General features: G+C 36.4%; 1 protein-coding gene across 3 annotated transcripts in view; it reads right to left on the bottom strand.

Annotated features, from left to right (window-relative positions):
• The window catches only part of NUP98 (nucleoporin 98 and 96 precursor), a 133,430-nt gene that overhangs the window by 78,022 nt on the left and 30,509 nt on the right, over positions 1-24,899 (bottom strand). For all 3 annotated transcript variants that reach the window (XM_037840501.1, XM_037840502.1, XM_037840503.1), the window contains exons 11-16: positions 21,665-21,757; positions 14,720-14,860; positions 6,849-6,982; positions 5,114-5,301; positions 2,483-2,599; positions 957-1,255 (exon numbers count right to left, since the gene is read on the bottom strand). In XM_037840501.1, coding sequence (XP_037696429.1) covers positions 957-1,255; positions 2,483-2,599; positions 5,114-5,301; positions 6,849-6,982; positions 14,720-14,860; positions 21,665-21,757 — 972 coding nt within the window. The remainder of the gene's footprint in view (positions 1-956; positions 1,256-2,482; positions 2,600-5,113; positions 5,302-6,848; positions 6,983-14,719; positions 14,861-21,664; positions 21,758-24,899) is intronic.

Here is a 24,899-nt window from a genome sequence, read left to right as displayed (position 1 = left end):
GCTGCAGATGAGAGACAGTTTGAAGACAGTCACTGAAAGCAGACTCTTGCTCCAGAGAAGGTAAGACAGGACAAAGGCCCCAAGAGCAACTAAGAGTGACATTTTTGAGGAACTGCAGCCTACAGAGGAATGTCCTGGGAGAAAGCCATTTTGAAACCAGAACTTTGGAGCAGATGCCAGCCCCATGCCTTCCCAGCTAACAGAGGTTTCCAGACACCATTGGCCATCCTCCTGTGAAGGTACCCAATTGGTGATGTGTTACCTTGGACACTTTATGGCCTTAAGACTATAACTGTGTAACCAAATAAACCCCCTTTTATAAAAGCCATTCCGTCTCTGGTGTTTTGCATTCCGGCAGCATTAGCAAACTAGAACGTGGACAATGACTGTGATACGCAAATATAATAATACAAATACTAAAATCAGATAATACAAATTATAAGAATGAATGTTCTAGTTTGTTCATGAACTAGAACAAATGTACATCCCTATTACAAGGAGTTATAATATCCCAGTCTTGTGGTTTACATTCTTTAATGGATTAATCTTTTGTGAGGAAAAAAAGCACAGAACTGAGAAACGAAGGTAACTATAGCAGTAATTACCTAATTCAAATTTGAACACCCTTTATGAAAGGAAGTAACTATTACTTTCATTTCAATGAAAAAACTAATAAGCAGTTTGAGTTTATAAAGCTAGGCCTGGCTTTAAATTTGAGCTCTTTAAATTATACCAAGCTAATTAATTACTAAATTTTAAGTACTCCCTAAAGTACAAAGGGTATGTGAATTAGCAACCAACTAATGCAAAAGTGAAAAGGGTTTAATTGTTAAACTCTGTAAAACTCAATAAAAAACATTTATAAGTTCAGATAGCTGACTTTCACTATGTTGAGAATCTGTCACAAAAAGGACATCTTAAATAACTGGTAAGAGATTGACCAATTTGAATCTGACCTGCTGGATGTATGTGGTAAGTATTATTTTCTATTTCTTCTCTATCATCCTGCAGTGACTCATCATGGAAAGAGGTCTCTTCACTGCTTCCTTCTAGCCCATTTCGTAAGGCAACACGCATGTTTAATGCAACAATAGTATCATCCACACTGCTGCTGCTGTTGTGCTTATTTCCAGCACTCTCTGGGGTTTGAGGGATGGGTTTGGCAATAGGGTTAGTATAAAAACGTGACACAAGAGAATCATCATCTCCATCCTGCTGATGGTTCTCATCAACAGATTTGCTCAGGAAACTGAATCTGCAAAGGGACAAAAGAAACAAAGGATATTTAGCCCCTTGTAGTAATAGCATTGACAACAACAGCCAACCCTTACTGAGTCCTTAATAAGTGCCTAGCCCTGTTCTAGGCAATTCTGTATATTAAAAACTGATTTAACACTAAGAATAACTGTGAAGCAGGTACCACCATTGTCTCCGTTTTATTGTTAAGGAAACTAAGGCACAGAAAGACATAGGTAACTTACCCAAGGTCATAAATCTCTAAGTGGCAGAAAGTGGTAAAAATTTTAACCCAGGAAATTTGGCTCTGGAGTCCATACTTTTAACTGGTCTATTTTCATGAATGAATGGATCTGAGCACCTCAATTTTTTTTGTTTGTTTGTTTTAAAAGTGTGCTTTATAATGCGGAGTTAAATGACTTGTGGTGAATTTCAAGATTAAAAAAACTGAAAATGTTTTGTTAATGAAAAAATTCAACCTAGGATTTTATCCAAAGGAGGTGGGGGGAGGGGAACAGGAGTACAAAGATGTAGTATATACAAGGATTTTCACTAAGGCATGTTTTTCAATAGACAGATCAATTAATCTAATTGTCCACTAATAGAGAACTGATTGAATTTTCTTATAATCACAAGGTGGATCAATATGCAGTCATTAAAAAAGGAGGCAGATATATGCATAACCTCCTGGAAAGGCATTTATAACAAAAAGAAAAAAGCAGGTTACAGAATATTATACATACACAGAAAATCTCCAGACATATATATCCATAAGAATATATTTATAAATAAGTTTTCCAAGTGGAAGAATATATTCCAAACTATTAATAATTAGTGGAGACACTTTTACTTCCTCCTTTATATACATATATGCTGATTTTTTTTTGGTTTGGTTACAATGACTATTTGTTGCTTTAATAATCACCACACACAAAATATCCCTTATTTTTAGGGGAGAAAAGGTATCAAATACATGCAAATCCTATCCCAAACAACACAGATGGATACCAAACTAGTTCTGCAGAATGGAATCAAAAGAACTCCAATAATATTGATGAATAAACTACTCAAGAAGGAAAACATGATTTCATTTCTTGGTACACATATACTCTAATACTTGCATGTAATACTGACCAAACTTCATAACTGAAATTTTCAAAAAACAAATAAATTCTAAGCTCAGAATCTTTCCAAAATGAGAACAGGACTTTCTACCAGGAATAACCCAAAACAGATTTCTATTTACCTCTCTCCGTTTTCTGGATACTCAGATGGTGAAGCTAAATCTTCTGCATCACGATTAACAGGAGAAAAGAGATTGCTATTGCTAAGGTTCTTCAAAACCAACTTCTTGATGCTCTTCCTATAAATAGAAAGGGAAAAAATCAGACACGCATAGTTATATCACAGACATCTTAAAAACTGAAGTCCAAAAGGACACTCTTGTTCAACAAGTGGTACACTTAAAAACAACCTAACAAGCTGTATGTGGGCAACTGATTGTGCACACTGGATGACTGTATGGTATGTGAACAATCTCAATAAACTTAAAACAAACAAACAAACAAAAACAACAACCTAACAACCATCATAAACTTTCCCTATAGATGTGTAACTAGAACAGGAAGGCTCAAATTTACTGAACTCTGGTGTTCAGGAGAAAACAGACCCCCAGCCCCCCCCCCCCAAAAAAACAAAAAACAAAAATAATAGCAGAAATAAAAAAATCAGCAAATTACAACATACATTGCAAGGCAAAAATTCCTCTGGAAAAAAGAAAAATGTGATAAAATGGGGTGGTGCTAGCTAGAGGCAGGTTGGGTACAATTTTAAGTAGGGTGGTCAGGGTAGTCTTCATTGAGGTAAGTTTTAAATAAATAAGTGAGTGGGTTAGCCACATGGATATTTAGGGAGAAGAGTTCCAGGCAAAGGGAACAAACAGGGCAAAGACCAAAAGGCAACAGATACACTCGTCCTGTCCTAACAACAGCAAAGAGGCAGTAAGATTAGAGTACAGTAAGCAATGGAGAGAGTAGTAGATGTGGTCTGACAGGTAATGGAAGGCCAGATCTTCTACAGTCTTGGAAGCCATCATCTGGACAGATAAGTGACATGATCTGACTCATGCTTCAAAAGGATCACTGTGGCAGCCATGTTCAGGATAGGCTACAAAGGGTCAAGGGTGAAAGCAGAGAGATCAGTTAGGAGCTATTGCAGTAATCCAGGCAAGAGATGATAGTGGCTTGGATCAGGGTAGTAACAGTGAAGGTGGTGAGTACTGGTTACATTCTGAGTATTTTCTGAAAGTAGAACCAACAGGATTTGCTAATGGCTTGGATATAGGCTACGAGGGGAAAACCAAGGATGATTCCATAGTAATTGACCTCCACATGCAATTGCCATTAACTGAGATATGGAAGGCTATGGGTGGAACAGGTCTGGGGTAAAAGATCAGGAGTTCAGTGTTGGATATGTTCATTTTGAAACAAATGTCTATTAACCATTCAAGTGCAGATGTAGCATAGGGTTAGATAAATGAATCTAGAGTTGGAGAGAGGTACAGGCTGAAGACAAAAAAATTTATAATCATAGCCTACAGATGATATTTAAAGTCACTGAGACTATTTTAGGTCAGTTTGGGACTGAATATATATTAAAAAATACAACCGAGCCCAGGGACACTACCATTTTAAGACGCTGGGAAGAAGAGGAGGAAAAACCAGCAAAGGAGACTGAGCAGATGTGACCAGTGAGGTAGGAAAAGGAAAACTAAAGTGTGGGGTCTTGTAAGCCAATTTAAGAAAGCAAATCAAGGAGGAAGAGAGCAACTAAGTAAAATGCTTGTGATACATTAAATAGGATTAATACGAACACCACCACAGAAGTGGAAGGGGAGGGGAAATCGTACTAATAGCAAAATCTGTTTCTCCCCACCACAATATATTCTACTTATATAGCAACATGTGCAAGTCCTAAGGAGAACTGGTGAAGTTGCCTTAAGAGCTGCTGATCTAATGGCTGAACTATGTGCCAAGTATTATGATAAACACTGAGGATGTAGACATGAAATAATACACAGTACCTGCCTTTACCATAATCCAGTGATAAATATCCTAAGAAATATACAAAATTGGACTTTTCACCTATGGTGAAGAAATAGCCCACCAAATTTTTAAGGAATAAAGGAATAAAAAAAAAAAAAAAAAAAAATACACAACTTACCTTTTTGCTGATTAGAAAAGTGCTTGCTGTTAAAAAATATATGTATCTATTGATCTATTAATTAATCATTCAAAATAACCCAGAAATGAAATGCCCTGAAATTCTATTTCCGGTGATAATGGTTGTTAACAGTTTGCTTATTTTCTGCATTTTCCCCCCATGCATATATAAATACTCCAGGGCATATTTACTTTAATTCATAATTTACATGTGTTTTCTATGTTTATCAACAACTGTTCTACATACTTGCCTATTTTTTCTACTGTGGAATTATTTTATTATTGGTTCTATATCTGTACTAACTCTATGTGGGAATTAAAAATGAAGAAATACAGATTCTTCTTAATCGACTTGAATATTATGAATTGTAAGAAAAGATATTTTCTGCTTAAATAAGATTATGTAAGTACTAATTTCTCAAAAACAAAGTAAAACAAAAACACAGGCATGTGTAATACTAGAAGTATATTCATCACAATATTTTTATGTTAACAATTGTTACTCCTGAGAGTAATCATTTGTATTCTTCTCTGTGATGTTCTGTATTTTTCAAACTAAAAGAAAAGTGAATTATATTACATCTGTAGTACATGTAAATATATTTTTTATATTCATATTTTATATTTAGTATACGTTAATAAAATAATAAACTCACTTGGGCATGAATGCTCCATTGGCTAGGGATGGTTCATCATCATCCAGCCCATCAAAGAGATGTGACTTGGCTGTGCCTGTTGTCTGTAAAGCCTTTGGTCGAACTCTGGTGGCAGGGCGGGGAGTCAGTTTATAATGAGTAGGTGTAGTGAGAGCCTTCTGGGCTGCTGGATTTGTTGGTTTCAATCTCTGTAAAACAAAGAAAACTATCAATAAAAGTTCTAGTTTAATTCAAATGTATGGTATCAGTCTTAAAATCAGACCTCAGTTCTGCCACTCACCTCGCTAGGTAACTCTTAGAGCTTCACCAACCATGAAGCAAGAACACTAACACCTAACTTTTTATGTATGTGATGGTTCATGGACCTGTTTTTATTATTTCTCTATAATGCTTTTTACTCAAACTGATTAGCTTGACTTGTTTTAAAACTAATCGAGATACTGCATTTGAAAAGTATTTGCAAATTAAAATGTCTCAATATATTAATAAATCTGTCTACTCTCTTCATCCTACAAAAGAGAACTCAGCTTGCAATAGTTTTGCTTCCTAAAACAAAAATGACAATGTTTTTATTCCTTTTAAGAAAACATGATACCAAAACAATTCAAAGCCATACAAAATATTTTTAAATTAAACCAAAAATCTTATGCTTCAAGAAAAACTGGTACCTTCAAAGTGTTTAAAATGGAAAATTTTGAGTTGTAGATGTTACTACAATAAAAAGAAAAAAAATTCAACTGAACTCCATTATGCGTATATATCACATCTTGTTTATCCATTCATCAGCTGATGGACTCTTCCCTTTATTACTGCATGTAGTATACTGAGCTAGAGTAAATTTAAATGATTACAAATCTGATCTTCCCCCTTAGATTGTAGCTGCTTAGAGATTAGGTCTCTGTTTATTTTCTTTTTCATATCCCCTAAGTTGAACAGCGCATAGCATATATTTAAGCACCTAAATTATATTCCATGAACGATATATAATTTTTTATCTAATCACAATTTAAATTTACATAACATCTTAAAAAGTACTTGCATATTCATATTTTGCTTCTTATAATATCTAGCTTACAGGGTTATTTAAGAGCCAGCTGAAGAAGAAATGAGATAATATAAATGCATACTGACTCTATACCAAGCAACTTATTATGAGCCAGGTATGCATACCTCATTTAATTCTCAACACTGAAAAGTACTGCTATTCCCATGTTATTAATGAGGAAATTAAGTCGGAGAAGCAAAACAATTTGCACAGTCTCAGAAATTTTAAGTGGTAAAACAATGATCAAAGACTAAAGATTGTATCTTTTACACTATACCTGTGAGAAAAAGATCATTTCTCTGCCAGTGGAGTATGAGAGATTAAGACAAAGTCACGTCGAAATCAAGAGCTAAGATTTTGATTTTGCCACTTAAGACCATTATAATCTTAAGAAAGTCAATTAACCTCTCTGACTCTTCGTTTTCTTGCTATAAAATGAGAATAAAAATTTCTGCCTTACTTGAGGACTGTTGTAAAATCTCAGCCCAGACCTTCATGCTCATGAGGCCTTCTAGATACAGCAAAAATAATTTATCTCCTGGCCTAGTGAAAATCATAAATATCTTAAAAAAATAAACTGGCACCTAAGCTTTGCTCAATCTCTTATGGTATATAGGTAAGAAATTCATTCTGTACACTTAGTGTCTTCTTCTCTGAGAATAAATTTTACAGAGGCATTCTTCATTTTACCTCTTCTTTCTTCTTAGGGTCTGACATGGGATTCCGGAAAAGAGGAGAGTCTCCAAAAGGTGAGTATGTTAGACTGTTGATGTGCTGTTGGAGAACAGCCTGCTGTGCAGCAGAAGCATTTGGATCTGTCAAAGCTTTTTTAGAGAAAAAAAATAGACATTAGTGCCAGGACCCAGTGCATTTACTTCAAGAGAATTCGTTTTGGGAATGTGGTCTTCAAAATGTTCAGACTCACCCAATGACATTACTGGTTAGAAGAGATAATCTGAAGAAAATCAAACCAATAGGTCAAAGATACAAAGGAGACATTTCATAGGAGACAATACCTATAGAAACTCACTTAGAAAATATTCATCACTAATCAAAGAAAAATAGATATGAATAAAATAATTATGAAGAAATATTTTATACCTACCTCACTATTTTATACCTAACTCAACGTCCATCACTGGAACAGTTGTATAAAAACTATAGAAACATTATAAACTGGTTTAATCCTTCTAAAGGAAATATGATAGTAGACAGAGCAAGTACTGTTTTTACATTTTTAATCTGATAATTTTAATAAAGGGAAATTTAACCTAAGAACTTAAACTGCAAACAAAATAAAGATATATTCATAGGTGTTTGCTGTACATTATCTACAATGGTCAAGACTTGGAAACAAGCTACATGTCCAACATTTAGGTAGTAGTTGCAAAAATTATGGTATATCAATATGGTAGATAATATAATTATTGAAAATAAAATGACAATCTGTTTCATTGTGTAAATATGAAAGTACCTTTGATTTAATAAGTGAAAATTCCAAAACAACAAAAAAATTTGTACACCAAGATACAGAAGAAGGGGGCAGCACATAAAAAATGAAAATGGTGAGGGTATGCTTATGCATTCATTATTTACATTTAATATTGACATATTTAAAATCAAAAGAAAGAAAAGATCACCCAATTGGTCTAATTTTCTTTCAAAGTGTGCGAACAAGTATTTGTCATCAGTCACAGAGAACTTAGTGAACAGAGATAAAAAACAATGAAGACTATATTCATGATTTACAAACCGTACACAGTAAAAACAAAACTCTTCGTTCTATCTTGACTAAAGAGACCTCTTCACGAGATAAAGTAACTCTTTCCAAAATACTGACATCAAATCAAACATTTTAGACAAAAAGACACTTATTTTTCTTTATAAATTAGGAATAAGGCTAAATCCAACACGAAGAATACAATACACATAGGACTGTCAAAAACAAAACATACTGAAAACTCACAAGGGGGGAGAAAACCACAATAGTAGCAACAACAACAAAAAAACACATAGTGGACAGCTGTAGCTAAATTAATATAAAACGTGGTGGATGCAACTTAGTCATACTAAGCTTTCTTAAAATCTGATGCAGTCATAAAATACTAAAATGATTTATGTTGATATTTGAGGAAATAGTGCAAACTTGCTCAGGATTTTTGAAACCCAGCAGATATATCAATTTAAAGAGCATATAATAAATCAGATGTGTTCAGAAAGTTTCTCGAACCAATGTTAAGACTACATGCAAGAAAAAAAAAAATAAAGAAAAGTATCTTTTGGTTCTCAGTACCAGACAGTAAGAGTGTAGTGTTAACCTGAGGACTATACAGAGACTCAAGAAAATTACTTGACAGCAAATTATACATGAAAAAATCTCTAAACCGGTATCATCTGATCCCATAATTTACAACGTACAGGTCACCCCATCTAGGTTTGCTCAAAATAATAAAAACTCCCCTTAACAAAAAACTGTGTAAGGATGTTTTTATTTTTTTATGTGTAATTATGAAATATTCTCTGTTTAACTGTATTATTTAAAGATGCAGAAGAGAGAGCTGATATGCTCACAAAAACAAGCTAAAGTAACCTGTTAAAAAAGCTGAAAAAGAGTCCAGACTTCAGTTAGAGATGTGAATGAAGCAGATCTAGTTAGGACGAGGGCAAATCAGGCCAAAGAGTAAAGGATGATACTGTGTTTTAAAACTTCAACTTCCATGTGAGACCAAGAGAAGAGATGTTTATTTGTTATAGGACCTATATTTCCTAAACAATTTAACTCAGTTTGTTCAAATATCATAATTACATGGAACTTTGAAAAGGAAGTAAGACCTGGTAGGTTTGCACAGGTTAGTTAGTGTGAAATAGCGACACATCCCAAAGTAATATGGGCAGAAAACAAAAACAGATATACAGGGCTGGCAGCCCTGAGAAGCCAGGGGTGGGGGGTGGGGGTGGAGGATACGGAAGGATACTTCCTCGCCTGTATAGTTTCTGATGTTCTCACAAACATTGAGGACTGGTGGTTTGGTATACTGAGCCCTCTATCTTGGGGCTTGCCCTTATGAAGCTCATTACTGCAAAGGAGAGGCTAAAACCTGCTTATAATTGTGCCTAGGAGTCTCCCCCTGAGTACCTCTTTGTTGCTCAGATGTGGCCCACTCTCTCCAGCTAACCCAACTTGGCAGGTGAACTCACTGCTCTCCCCCACTATGTGGGACCTAACTCCCAGGGGTGTAAATTCCCTGGCAACACAGGATATGACTCCCAGGGATGAATCTGGACCTGGCATCATGGGATTGAGAACATCTTCTTGACCAAAAGGGGGATGCAAAATGAAACAAAGTTTCAGTGGCTGAGAGATTCCAAATGGAGTCAAGAGGTCACTTGGGTGGGCACTTGTACACACTATATAGATAACCCTTTTTAGGTTTTAACGTACTGGAATAGCTAGAACTAAATACCTGAAACTGTCAAACTGCAACCCAGTTGCCCTGACCCTTGAAGACGATTGTGTAACAATGTACCTTACAAGGGGTAACAATGTGATTGTGAAAGCCTTGTGGATCACACTCCTTTTACCCAGTGTATGAATGGATGAATAGAAAAATGGGGACAAAAACTAAATGAAAAAACAGGGTGGGAGGGGGGATGATTTGGGTGTTCCTTTTTACTTTCATTTTTTATTCTCATTTTAACTTTTTCTGGTATAAGGAAAATGTTCAAAAAATAGACTGGTGTGATGAATGCACAACTATATGATGGTACTGTGAACAGTTGTACACCATGGATGACTGTATGATATGTGAATATATCTCAATAAAACTGAATTAAAATTAAAAAAAAAAAAAAGAAACAAGCTAAAGTAAGTATTAATTAATCTACCACAGGTGTTATACATTCAGTTAACATACTGAAAAACCAAATCATGACAAAATGATTAAGGGAATAGGGAAAAGTCTAAGAGTCAAGCCCTCTTAAAAGAGAAAGATGACAATCATTAGCTGGAAGACAATGAGTTGTTGCAAAGAAATTGCAGAAGGTGGGTTTTGCTTAGTTTTAGAAGATAAAAGTAGAACCATTGGGCAGAAATTCTATGGAGGGAGGTTTTGGCTTCCAAACAAGATGAACAAAGCAATGATCTGGACTGCCCTGTAAGGAAGCCATCAAAAAAGAGGTTTGCAAGACAAGTAAGGGATTCTCACATAATGTCTCCTTCCAGGAGAGAAAAATCAGAGTTCATACTACAGCAGGAAGACAGTGTCAAAGAATGAGGTATTTGGAGGAAAGAATTCTGATCCTATTCTTGAGAATTTGGAAGAGTTTAGACAGGATAGTAATGCAAGCAGAAAAAAAGAATTAGGAATTCCAGGAAAAACCAAAAACAGTATGAGAAAGATGTACTTGGCAGGGAAGCAATGCTTCCAGAGTTATAATAAAATGCTGTGCTGACTTGCAACTTTTAAATCATCCTTTAAGCCAAGAATAGAAGACAGTTACAGTAACAAGAGAGAACATATCAAGTTCATCAATATAAAAAAAAGAAAGATGGAAAAAGAAGAAATGAGGAAAAAAGAAGGGGAGGTAGGAGCACTAATACCCTCACTTGACAAATGGGAGTCGAGAAATACCATCTCCTAGTTAGAATAAGTATATAACTACACAGCTTAAATTTGCAAAGATTTTTCAAAATGTGGTATATCCAGAGTAAGGATGAATTTAGTGGTTCAGAGACTATCAATCTCACAGTTTCTCTATTTATGCTAAATGATACCAGTTTTTAATATCCAATAGAACACAGTTTTCTTCAGAAAGACATTTAAAAAGAAACTTAATTTTCTTCAGTTACAAAGAAGTAACAATAAAGGTGACAGGGTAGATATGGCAAAAACTGGGAAAAGTTACTCGATTGAAGTTTGAAAAACATTTTTTAAGGAATTAAGTAAATACAGTTAAATTGGGAGAACTGAATTAAGAAGGTAGAGAGTGAAAAGTGATCTAAAATTCTCATCTTCCATAAAAAGATAAATTTACTATAGATTACATAAAGCAAACACAGCAATATCAGCACTTCATTTAGAATTTTTTTGTATCCCTGTTTATTTTTTAAACAGTTTTAGTCACATACAGTACAATCCATCCTAAGTAAATAATAAATTATTCCTATATCATCACAGATATGCATTTACCACCACAATCTGTATGAGGACATTTCCTTGTCTACTGCAAAGAAAGAGGAAAAGGAGAAAAAAAATGAGGAATAAAAAAATAAAAGAAGAAAAAAATAAAATACAATGAAAAGGTCATATAACACCACCACCACCACGAATCCCATACCACTCCCTCATATCACCCCCCATAGACATTCAGCTTTGTTATACTGCCTTTGTTAAAATTAATGGAAACGTTATTACAATGTTACTGTTAACTATGGACTCTAGTTTGCATTGATTATATTTTTCCCCTATATCATTCAATTTTTAACACCTTGCAATGTTGACATTAATTTGTTCTCCCTCATGTAAAACATCCTTGTATTAGTACACTTAATCACCTTCATTGACCATTCTAGGTTTCACTAAGTTATACAGTCCCAGCCTTTATCTTCTATCTTTCCTTCTGGTGTCGTACATGTCCCTAGCCTTCCTAACCTCTCTCTCCTGTGTTTTCCTATCTGCCTGTAGCACTCCTTTTAGTATTTCTTGTAGAGCAAGTATCTTGTTCACAAACTCTCTCCAGTGTCTGTCTAAAAATATTTTAAACTCTCCCTCATTTCTGAAGGACAGTTTTGCAGGATACAGAATTCTTGGTTGGCCATTTTTCTCTTTCAGGATCATAAATATATCATACCACTGCCTTCTTGCCTCCATGGTTTCTACTGAGAAATCTGCACAGTCTTATTGAGCTTCCATTGTATGTGATGGATCGCTTTTCTCTTGCTGCTTTCAGAGTTCTCTCTTTTGTCTCTGACATTTGATCATCTGTTTAAGTGCCTTGGAGTAGGTCTATTTGGATCTATTCTGTTTGTGGTATGCTGCATGTCTTGGATCTGTAATTTTATGTCTTTCAAAAAAGATGGGAAATTTTCAGTGATTATTTCCTCCATTATTCTTTCTACCCCCTTTCCCTTCCATTCTCCTTCTGGGACACCCATGACATGGATATTCGTGCGCAACACATGTTGTCATCGTGCACTTCAATCCCCTGAGATGCTGCTCATATTTTTCCACTCTTTTCCCTATCTCTTCTTTTGTGTGCAGGATTTCAGATTTCCCGTTCTCTAGTTCACGGATCCTTTCTTCTGCCTCTTCAAGTCTGCTGTTGTATGTCTCCACTGTGTTTTTCATCTCTTCTACGGGGCCTTTCATTCCCATAAGTTCTGCCACTTGCTTTTTCAAGTTTAAAAATTCTTCTTTATGGCCATTGTATTAGCTAGGGTTCTCTATGGAAACAGAATCAATGAGAGATATCTATGAATATAAGATTTATAAAAGTGTCTCATGCAACTATCGGTATGCATGAGTTCAAATTCCGTAGGGCAGGCAGCAAACTGGCAACTCCAGTGAAGATGTTCGATGAACTCCTCAGGAAACGAACTGGCAACTTTGACGAACTCCCAGGAAAAGAACTGGCAACTTAGACAAACTCCTCAGGAAACGCTTCGCTGGTCAGCTGAAGAAGAAGTAAAGGTCGTCTAGCTGTCTTGCTTAAGTCTTCAACTGATTGATTGGATTAAATCTAGCCAACTGCATTCTCTCATTGTGGAAGACATGCCCTTTGTTGATGTCATCAGTCATAGCTGCAGCCAATTGACTGATGATTTAAAAAACCAGCCTGTTGGTTTACTAACCAGCCACAAACGTCCTCGCAGCAACTGTTAGGCCAGTGTTTGCTTGACCAGACAGCTAGGTACCGTCACCTGGCCAAGTTGACACATGAACCTAACCATCACAGTCACCCAGTGTCTTCTTTATTTTCTTCATGTCTTTTGCCGTTTTCCTTCAGCTCGTTGATTTGATTTAGTGTATTTGTTTGAACATCTTTAATCAGTTGTTTCAACTCTTGTGTTTCATTTGAAGTGTAAGTTTGTTCCTTTGACTGAGCCATATCTTCATTTTCTCTAGTGTGACTTGTGATTTTTTTGTTGTCTAGGCATCTGGTTTCCCTGATTATCCCAATCAGATTTTCCCACACCAGAAAGGCCCAGGTCTCAGGAAGAGGGTGCAGTCAGTATCAAGTTTCCCTGAGGATGAGCCCCAGCAGACTGTCATACTTTCCTGTGAGGCCTCTAGACTGTGCTTTTTCTAATCTGCCCAGCAGGTTGCGCTTGTCAGCCCACAGTTCCCCACTAGCATAAAGAGGTGTGGTGCCTTTAATTCTCAATAGATCCTGTGCTCCTTGGGATGAGGGTGGTCAGAAGCCAAGCTTAAGCTGTTTTTGTTCTTCTTTTTCCCCCTCAAGCCCTGGAGTATGAATTCTCTAAGGGAGGGCAGCCATTTCAGCTGGGCCTCACCTCGCCCTTTCCTTCGGGATGATAAGCCCTTTAGGGAATTATCTCCTTCACTTGACTTTTTCTTTTGTCTCTCTGATTATCTTAACTCCACCCTTGCCTGGGTCAGAGCTGATAATTGAAAATACCTCAGGCTTTCTCTAATGTGCTACTTAGAATGAGAGGAAAAAAAAGAAAAAAGAAAGAAATCCCCTTTTCAGAGCCAGTCCCCAGCCAGAGTTTTGCCCGGTCGACCAGAGTTGGTACCTGGGTATCTGTGCCCCTTTTCTTAGGACACAGCTGTTTTCCAGTATTCTGAGATCAGCCATCTCCAAAAGCCTTTGTTTTTATTTATTTTAACTTTTTCTTCCATCAGCCCTGCGTCCTCTCTGACTGGAAAGACCTCAGGGATCGTTCCCTGCTTGCTCTGGGTTTATCTGTGCTCATAGCTTGTATTCAGTAGTACAGATTTGTTAATCAAAATTGCAACTGGAGCTTGGTTGAGTTACCTTCCCTTGCTCCCAGCAGAGACCACTTCTTATTCCCACAGGGCAGTGGTTCCAATTCAGCCTACGGGGCCAGTTGGGGAGGGGTACCACCTCTGCAGTTTTGGGGACTTTATTTCCAGTTCTACACTGTGGTCTCGGTCCTTTCACCCACTTCAGACTGGTGTACGATGTGTGTCCAGTCTCAGATGTTCCCCAATCAGTTGTTCCAGACTATTACCTGGTTCTTCTTGGCTACTGACTAGTTGTTCTAGAGGACTAACTAAATTCCACACTTCCCTATGCCTTCTTACCCCATCTCTGAGATATGGTCTTAATAACATACCAGAAGAATTAAAAGCAGTAACAAAAGTAGTTTCTTTGTGGGAATAGGCCTGGGAGCAGAAAAGCTGGGAGAGATGAGGTCAGTATCTATTATAAATCCTTCTGAACAATGTAACTGTTTAATGACAAACATGTATATAGTGCTTTGGTAGGGGGAGGACAGGGTGGGCGGAAAAAGGTCAACATATTAAGTTTTAGCAAGAAATAACTGAGTAAAGCCTTCTAAAGTGACTGACACTTACCTACTGGGGCCTGGGGGGCTCCAAATCCCAAAGTGGCTGTCGTGGTATTAAATCCAGGGGCCCCAAAGGCTCCTGTACCCAGAGGCCCTCCGATCTTAGGTTGGTTGTTGCCAAATAAAGATGCCTGTCCAGCACCAAGAGCTATGGAGACAAGAGGGAGAAAAAAATGCACCATAGAAGATCCTCTGAATGTTATGCCAGAGGTCAGTTACTTAAGTATACAACGTTAACTTCAAAATGGCTACTCTTTCAACAAAAGAACTAATGCAGTAAATGCTCACTATGTGCTAAGTACTGTGCAGAGTGCATTACATATATCGTAGACAAAATACTTAATCTTTCTATGCTTCAACACATGTCTTAGAAATTTATTCTAAGATTAAAATGAATAAACACATGCAAAGCATGAGACCTATTAAATACTAGACACACATTAAAAATTATTAACTATTAGCATCTCATTTAATTTTCACAAGCCTGAAGTAGGAACCATTATTTCCATTTTATTTATGAGAAAACTAAGGGTTTTATAATCAGCCCAAAGTCACAAATAAGGTACAGCTGGGGTTCAAATCTAGGTGAATCTGACAATACAGCCAGGGCACTTAATGGCTACTCTATAGATTTTCAAAGAATTTTAAAAAAATTAAATAACAAATTCTCCTTAAATTTTAGCATTTGCCATCAAAATACTAAGGTGATCCAATCATGACATCACCTTTGATTGACATATAAGCTGAACTATATAATACCACAACACCTTTCTGATTGACACATAAGCTAAACTATATAAAATCAAACCCAATAAATCTTTGAACAGCAAAAACTAACAGTTTCAAGGCTATCTATCTTATGAAATTGGCTAGACAAAGACAAACCACTTTTACAAAAAGCTAAGGTGATATGATAAAGTTACAAAAACAGATTTATGTTTCAGCATGAGCCAGATTTGATGAAGAACTCATTTTCACCAGGGGGAAACCTATTGTAGAAACTTGTAATGTTTTAAACCTAATGAATTTGGCTTCCAGACCCTGCTTATGTAATCAGCAGCAGTAATTGTAAAGGTACAAAACGGGGAGAATTTGAAGAATATAAGTTCACAACGTAGAGGGTCTCAAGTTCCTTTTTACATTTTACCAACTACATCTTGGCAAAGCCATGGCTTAACAGGAAAATCATTTCAAAGACAGAATACTTGGGAGTCAAAATATATGGAATCACAACCAACAAAAAGGATAGGAAATTTATACAGAGTCCATATAATAAAAATTAGTAACAGTGACTACTGAATGGACAAGACATTCCATAACTGCCCACCATCATTAATACAAGACAACAAGGTATCCATTCAAAATGAGATTGGGAAATAAATGCCCAGCGCCAGATGGCTTCACAGGGGAATTCTACCAAACTTTCCAGAAAGAACGGACACCAATCTTACTCAAACTCTTTCAAAACATTGAAGAAAATGGAACACTACCTAACTCACTTTATGAAGCTAACAACAATCTAATACCAAAACCAGGCAAAGATGCTACAAAAAAGGAAAACTACCAGCCAATCTCCCTAATGAATATAGATGCAAAAATCCTCAACAAAATACTTGCAAATCAAATCCAAAGACACGTTAAAAAAATCATACACCATGACCAAGTGGGGTTCATTCCAGGCATTCAAGGATGGTTCAACATAAGAAAATCAATCAATGTATTACAACACATTAAAAATTCAAAAGGGAAAAATCAAATGATCATCTCAGTAGGTGCTGAAAAAGCATTTGACAAAATCCAACATCCCTTTTTGATAAAAATACTTCAAAAGGTAGGAATTGAAGGAAACTTCCTCAACATGATAAAGAGCATATATGAAAAACCCACAGCCAGCATAGTACTCAATGGTGAGAGACTGAAAGCCTTCCCTCTAAGATCAGGAACAAGACAAGGATGCCCGCTGTCACCACTGTTATTCAACATTGTGCTGGAAGTGCTAGCCAGGGCAATCCGGCAAGACAAAGAAATAAAAGGCATCCAAATTGGAAAAGAAGAAGTAAAACTGTCATTGTTTGCAGATGATATGATCTTACATCTAGAAAACCCTGAGAAATCGACGATACAGCTACTACAGCTAATAAACAAATTTAGCAAAGTAGCAGGATACAAGATTAATGCACATAAGTCAGTAATGTTTCTATATGCTAGAAATGAACAAACTGAAGAGACACTCAAGAAAAAGATACATTTCCAATAGCAACTAAAAAAGTCAAGTACCTAGGAATAAACTTAACCAAAGATGTAAAAGACCTATACAAAGAAAACTACATAACTCTACTAAAAGAAATAGAAGGGGACCTTAAAAGATGGAAAAATATTCCATGTTCATGGATAGGAAGGCTAAATGTCATTAAGATGTCAATTCTACCCAAACTCATCTACAGATTCGATGCAATCCGAATCAAAATTCCAACAACCTACTTTGCAGACTTGGAAAAGCTAGTTATCAAATTTATTTGGAAAGGGAAGATGCCTCGAATTGCTAAAGACACTCTAAAAAAGAAAAACGAAGTGGGAGGACTTACACTCCCTGACTTTGAAGCTTATTATAAAGCCACAGTTGTCAAAACAGCATGGTACTGGCACAAAGATAGACATATAGATCAATGGAATCGAGTTGAGAATTCAGAGATAGACCCTCAGATCTATGGCCGACTGATCTTTGATAAGGCCCCCAAAGTCACTGAACTGAGTCATAATGGTCTATTCAACAAATGGGGCTGGGAGAGTTGGATATCCATATCCAAAAGAATGAAAGAGGACCCCTACCTCACACCCTACACAAAAATTAACTCAAAATGGACCAAAGATCTCAATATAAAAGAAAGTACCATAAAACTCCTAGAAGATAATGTAGGAAAACATCTTCAAGACCTTGTGTTAGGCGGCCACTTCCTAGACTTTACACCCAAAGCACAAGCAACAAAAGAAAAAAGAGATAAATGGGAACTCCTCAAGCTTAGAAGTTTCTGCACCTCAAAGGAATTTCTCAAAAAGGTAAAGAGGCAGCCAACTCAATGGGAAAAAATTTTTGGAAACCATGTATCTGACAAAAGACTGGTATCTTGCATATATAAAGAAATCCTACAACTCAATGACAATAGTACAGACAGCCCAATTATAAAATGGGCAAAAGACATGAAAAGACAGTTCTCTGAAGAGGAAATACAAATGGCCAAGAAACACAGGAAAAAATGTTCAGCTTCACTAGCTACTAGAGAGATGCAAATTAAGTCCACAATGAGATACCATCTAACACCGATTAGAATGGCTGCCATTAAACAAACAGGAAACTACAAATGCTGGAGGGGATGTGGAGAAATTGGAACTCTTATTCATTGTTGGTGGGACTGTATAATGGTTCAGCCCCTCTGGAAGTCAGTCTGGCAGTTCCTTAGAAAACTAGATATAGAGTTACCGTTCGATCCAGCGATTGCACTTCTCGGTATATACCCGGAAGGTCGGAAAGCAGTGACACGAACAGATATCTGCAGGCCAGTGTTCATAGCAGCATTATTCACAATTGCCAAGAGATGGAAACAACCCAAATGTCCTTCAACAGATGAGTGGATAAAGAAAATGTGGCATATACACACGATGGAATACTACATAGCAGTAAGAAGGAACGATCTCGTGAAACATATGACAACATGGATGAACCTTGAAGACATAATGCTGAGCGAAATAAGCCAGGCACAAAAGGAGAAATATTATACGCTACCACTAATGTGAACTTTGAAAAATGTAAAACAAATGGTTTATAATGTAGAATGTAGGGGAAATAGCAATAGAGAGCAATTAAGGAAGGGGGAACAATAATCCAAGAAGAACGGATAAGCTATTTAACGTTCTGGGGATGCCCAGGAATGACTATGGTCTGTTAATTTCTGATGGATATAGTAGGAACAAGTTCACAAAATGTTGCTATATTAGGTAACTTTCTTGGGGTAAAGTAGGAACAGGTTGGAAGTAAAGCAGTTATCTTAGGTTAGTTGTCTTTTTCTTACTCCCTTGTTACCCTTGTTATGGTCTCTTTGAAATTTTCTTTTATTGTATGTTTTTTTTTTTTTTAATTTTTTTTCATACAGTTGATTCAAAAAAGAAAGGAAAGTTAAAAAAAACAAAAAAAGAAAAACAAGGAAAAAATACGTAGTGCCCCCTTGAGGAGCCTGTGGAGAATGCAGGGTTATTGGCCTACCCGACCTCAATGGTTGCTAACATGACCACAGACATAGGGGACTGGTGGTTTGATGGGTTGAGCCCTCTACCATAGGTTTTACCCTTGGGAAGACGGTTGCTGTAAAGGAGAGGCTAGGCCTCCCTATGGTTGTGCCTAAGAGCCTCCTCCCGAATGCCTCTTTGTTGCTCAGATGTGGCCCTCTCTCTCTGGCTAAGCCAACTTGAAAGGTGAAATCTCTGCCCTCCCCCCTACGTGGGATCAGACACCCAGGGGAGTGAATCTCCCTGCCAACGTGGAATATGACTCCCGGGGAGGAATGTAGACCTGGCATCGTGGGACAGAGAACATCTTCTTGACCAAAAGGGGGATGTGAAAGGAAATGAAATAAGCTTCAGTAGCAGAGAGATTCCAAAAGGAGCCGAGAGGTCACTCTGGTGGGCACTCTTACGCACACTTTAGACAACCCTTTTTAGGTTCTAAAGAATTGGGGTAGCTGGTGTTGGATACCTGAAACTATCAAACTACAACCCAGAACCCATGAATCTCGAAGACAGTTGTATAAAAATGTAGCTTATGAGGGGTGACAATGGGATTGGGAAAGCCATAAGGACCACACTCCACTTTGTCTAGTTTATGGATGGATGAGTAGAAAAATAGGGGAAGGAAACAAACAGACAAAGGTACCCAGTGTTTTTTTTAACTTCAATTGCTCTTTTTCACTCTAATTATTATTCTTGTTATTTTTGTGTGTGTGCTAATGAAGGTGTCAGGGATTGATTTAGGTGATGAATGTACAACTATGTAATGGTACTGTGAACAATCGAAAGTACGATTTGTTTTGTATGACTGCGTGGTATGTGAATATATCTCAATAAAATGAAGATAAAAAAAATTAAGTTAAGGAAGAAACAATGATTAAATATTATGAATATGGAATTGAAAAGTTCAAATGGTCAGTAAACATATATAAATATATTCACCTTTACCTGTAATTCATGAAGTAGAAATTGAAACAAGGTACCAATTTATACAATCATCTATGCACAAATGAAAAAGCCCAAAAATATGGAGAGGCTATGGGAAAATGGACACTATTATACAATGTGAGCAAGGACACAAACTGGTACAGTCTTTCGGGAAGGCAAATTAACAGACCTATCAACATTCAAAATACATGTATCTACTGAAATCAATTCCAATTCTAAGTACCAGAACTATAATAATACTAACACTTATTCAAAATTATTTAACAGGAATTTTCATTAGAGTATTGCTAATAATATCAAATAACTAAAGTGCTCATCAGCAGGGGAAAAAATCATTCCGGGTGTGCATGTATTATATGAGTGTGTGTGCAGATATATATACACTATGGAGTACTAAGCAGCTATTTTTTAATGATATAGATCTATATGTACTGACCAAAAGAAAAAAAATATGCCCATAACAAACATGAAGTAAAAAAATAAGTTACAGAATACAGTGTAAAGCAGTTGCTTTCAAACATTTTTCACTGCACCACTCAATATAAAATAGAGACCCAAAATACATATGTGGGAGTATGCATACACACATAACTGAAACAAAAGTCTCAAAAATGATACTTAACCCTACATTAATATTAGAAATCAATGCATCTCAGCTTTGGGTTTAAAAATCAATGCACATATAGTTTCCAATACAAGAAAAACCCTATACATAAAGTACCTATGTATAAACACATTTGTGTATGTACAAATGCGTTTGAGTACACAAAATGGTGTGTGACATAATATATGCCAAACTTTAAACAGATGTTACTTTAAAACAGGTAAAAAAAACTTCAAGTTTTCATGATACTTCTGTATTGGTGAAATATTTTACAAGCATTTTTATCTTTTATTTTAAAAAGGAAAAAAGAAAATGACATAATTCATAAACTACAAAATGAGGTTCTCTTAAGGAGATGAGAGATGAATGATCAGATCACAGAAGCAAAGGTAACACGTAAGTGCAACATTAGAAGCAGAGACCACGTAAATAAATGACCACACCCACAATCAGATGAATTGGGAAGGCAGGCAAAACTGCATGCTTAGAAGACTCTGTTGAACTGTATGCTGAAGCAGTAACCTATTTTAGGACCACCAGTACCCTCCTATTGGTTACAACAGTTGGACAGGTAGAAGGGTATCTTCAAAGATATAGAAATAAAATTACTGGATGATACCAGAAATAGGGATAAAGGGGTGATATTTCAGGTCTGAACCACAGGGTAAGGAATTGAGGGGTATGTCTAGTCCTTGCAAAATGTGAGAGTATTTGTGAAGTACTTCAGCCTGTGCTCTTACTACTCTATCTCACCATTAGGGTAATGAAGCTTACCTGATAAACTGTTCAAAGTCTCAAATACCTGTTTTAAAGGTAACACGAGGGTACTGAAAGTCAATAATGCCATCATATTGACAAATCTCACATTATATACCAAGAATCCCATACAGACCAGCACTGTCAGAGGGCAAAACTTTGTAGAAAAGGGAGCATGTAGCCTCTAAAGTAAATGTGCCAATGTTTTAAGACCCGATAAAGCTTAACAGCTGAAACTGTTTTATGAGTCCACCTGTGAAAATGGAAATGGGGCCTCTTATTTCTTGGCATATGCTTGAACAAAGTTCCAGCAATTAGAAAGTCAAGTAGTATCACTTCCTAACTCTCAAGGTATCAACTCCTTACCTGTTCCAAATCCTGCTCCAAGCCCAGTTCCCAGAGTTCCAGGTGCTGGTTTGCTTCCAAAAATACTATTCCCACTGGTATTAGAGCCAAAACCTAGGAGGACAAAAGAATGAGGGATCGTACCTTCAACACCAACTCCCAATTTCCTCTACAAGGGAATTTAAAACAAAGCAGTCTCACCCTAAGCCTTTCATTCTCTCGGTTATTAATATTAGGATTCCTAAATGGTAGACTAATTTAACTTTTTTTAAAATTAACTTTTGACTCTTACAAATAAACTCTGTAAGTCTTCATATTTGCTTCATTCCATTTCATATATAATAGCAAATATTAAAGCAAAGTGATTGTGCTTGAGTCTGGGGAATATCTCCTTTGTTAAGGCCCAAATACTCTAATTCATGATTCATATTCAGTTATTGTAAGAAAAACTCATTCCCTCCAACTTCCACTAGAAAAAAGACACTTTAATGAACCTAAATATTCTTGTGAAGAGAAAAATAATGTATAAGAACTCCTGCAGCAGCTTTTGTTTTGAACAGATGGACCTGTGGCTGATCACAGATGAGGAGTTTTAATGGTGCTATATTCAATCAGCTCAAAGGAGCACTCGAGTACTTTGTTAGCTGATATTAAAGAGAATCTATGAATAATTTATCTTGAGCTGAACCTTTCCTTTCCATTATCAGAATTGATGGAGAGTTGGAAAACCATTCTCCCTTCACTATGGTGCACCATTTTAAAGAAAATCCTATTCTCCTTTAAAATACACAGGTTTCCCCTCAAAGATGTCTCTATCACATTGTTGCTATTGCTTCTCTTTTGTTCAGATATGCTCACAAAGTTTCTGTACTCCTTTTGGAGCTAAATACCAAGAAAACAGCTTTCAGGATAAAAGAGGGGGGAAAAAAATCAATCATTGTCCAGGAAACCCTGTTAGGAAAATGCTTGAAGTTATTTTTAAAAGTATCATGAGGAGGAACAAGTTCAAAAGATAACAGGGTCAAGAGAGTATCTTGGAATATATGACAGCATTACCAAACAAGAATATTATATTTCATGGCCAGTATTTGGATAATTATCTTAATCAAAAAGATAAAAAAAAAAAAAAAAGTTGAAGTGAAAAAATATAAACAGCTTGAAACAAACATATTTCTAATGTCATTTTAAAATCCAAGCAAGGTGACAATCTTAATATATTTGATTCATGCATTATTTTCTTAAATTGTGCTAATCAGTAGCTATGCAACAAAAATGGAGTGCTGCCTCCTCAAGCACAATCGACTTTCTGTAAAGAAAAAAAAAAAAACGTTTAAGATATTTTCTTTTTGAGTTAAAATTTTAGCATAAAGGATCTTCCAGTCCCATAAACAGCAGAAAACAACGTATTTGTGAACTACCTCAAACCCACAGGAGGGAAATAAATCCCAACATACACTGTTTATACCACACATTCCCTCTGATTCTCACTGTTAACAGTTTATCAACTGTTATTTCAAAACAATTTTACAAAATAAAACCAAAAACAATTCAAATTCAGCACGCAAGCTAGTGAGGCATGCCAGATAAAGATGAGGCCTTTCAATATCAAATCACTGAAAATGAGTGTAAATATATTCATACAACAAAAAAATCAACAAATAAAATTCATACAAACACGAGATATTTGCAACCATACACATAAAATATACTTAAAAAGCATAGTTTATTTTATCAAGCATCCTAATAGAGAGAAACAACATTTACTACTGAGAATGATATGTGCTACAAAAAAAAAAAAAGCTTTTATTAAACCTACACATTCTCCAAGGGGGTGAAATTGAATTTTGGGGAGACTAAAAAAATCAAAGATATTACAACAGCCCTTCAAGGGCCACAGTACATACAAAGATACACAATACATCTGTGGTATTAAAATTTCATGAGGGGAGAGGATGATTAGAGGGAAAAAAGGTCTATAAAGACTGCTTGGAGAGGGGAGAGTGAAAATTTAAAAAAAAAAGGATGAGAAACACAGATTTAACTTATAATTATCTTTCCCATCTTAGTCTTCATAGATGAGAAATACAAGAAAACAATCTAGATATCTTAACCAAATCTGCTGCCTCAAAGCTGTTTTTCCAAGTAGACTACGACCAAAAGAAATTAGAGGCACAACTATAATCATTACTAACAGTGAGGAACAAGACTAAAAGGGGTTATAAGAATCAAAACAAATACTTAAATTTAGGAATTGGTACCTGACAAGAACCTATCTACCTCCTTCCTGTAGTTCATACTTCTGTGGCAACATATAACCTTCAAACAGGTGTTTGATACGGTATTGGTCTCTTTCTCTACTTGTAATCTACATTACAGTATTCTTCAAAAACTCACTAAAGAACTGTGTAACTGCTGACCTACACCAAATGACCATGTCTTTGTGCTTATTTCCCTAAAAGAATCAATCAGTGGGTTGAGCCCTCTACCACAGGACTTGCCCTTGGGAAGACTGTTGGTGCAAAGAATGCCTCTTTGTTGCTCAGATGTGGCCCTCTCTCTCTAGCTAAGCCAACTTCACAGGTGAAATCACTGTCCTCCCCCTCTACGTGGGATCAGACACCCAGGGGAGTGAATCTCCCTGGCAACGTGGAACATGACTCCCAGGGAGGAATGTAGACCTGGCATCATGGGATGGAGAACATCTTGACCAAAAGGGGGAAGTGAAAGGAAATGAAATAAGCTTCAGTGGCAGAGAGATTCCAAAAGAAGCCGAGAGGTCACTCTGGTGGGCACTCTTACGTACAATATAGGCAACCCTTTTTAGGTTCTAAAGAATTGGGGTAGCTGGTGGTGGATACCTGAAACTGTCAAACTACAACCCAGAACCCATGAATCTTGAAGACGATTGTATAAAAATGTAGCGTATGAGGGGTGACAATGGATTGGGAAAGCCGTAAGGACCACACTCTCCTTTGTCTAGTTTATGGATGGATGAGTAGAAAAATGGGGGAAGGAAACAAACAAACAAAGGCATCCAGTGTTCTTTTTTACTTTAATTGCTCTTTTTCACTTTAATTATTATTCTTGTTATTTTTGTGTGTGTGGTAATGAAGGTGTCAGGGATTGATTTTGGTGATGAATGCACAACTATGTAATGGTACTGTGAACAATCGAATGTATGATTTGTTTTGTATGACTGCATGGTATGTGAATATATCTCAATTAAAAAAAAATAAAAAGAATCAATCAGTGCCTA

The sequence above is a fragment of the Choloepus didactylus genome, chromosome 6 (assembly GCF_015220235.1).
Source record: "Choloepus didactylus isolate mChoDid1 chromosome 6, mChoDid1.pri, whole genome shotgun sequence".
NCBI classification, from domain to species: domain Eukaryota; kingdom Metazoa; phylum Chordata; class Mammalia; order Pilosa; family Megalonychidae; genus Choloepus; species Choloepus didactylus.
Note: the sequence above shows the minus strand (reverse complement) of the source record. Positions and strands in the feature narration are given on the sequence as shown.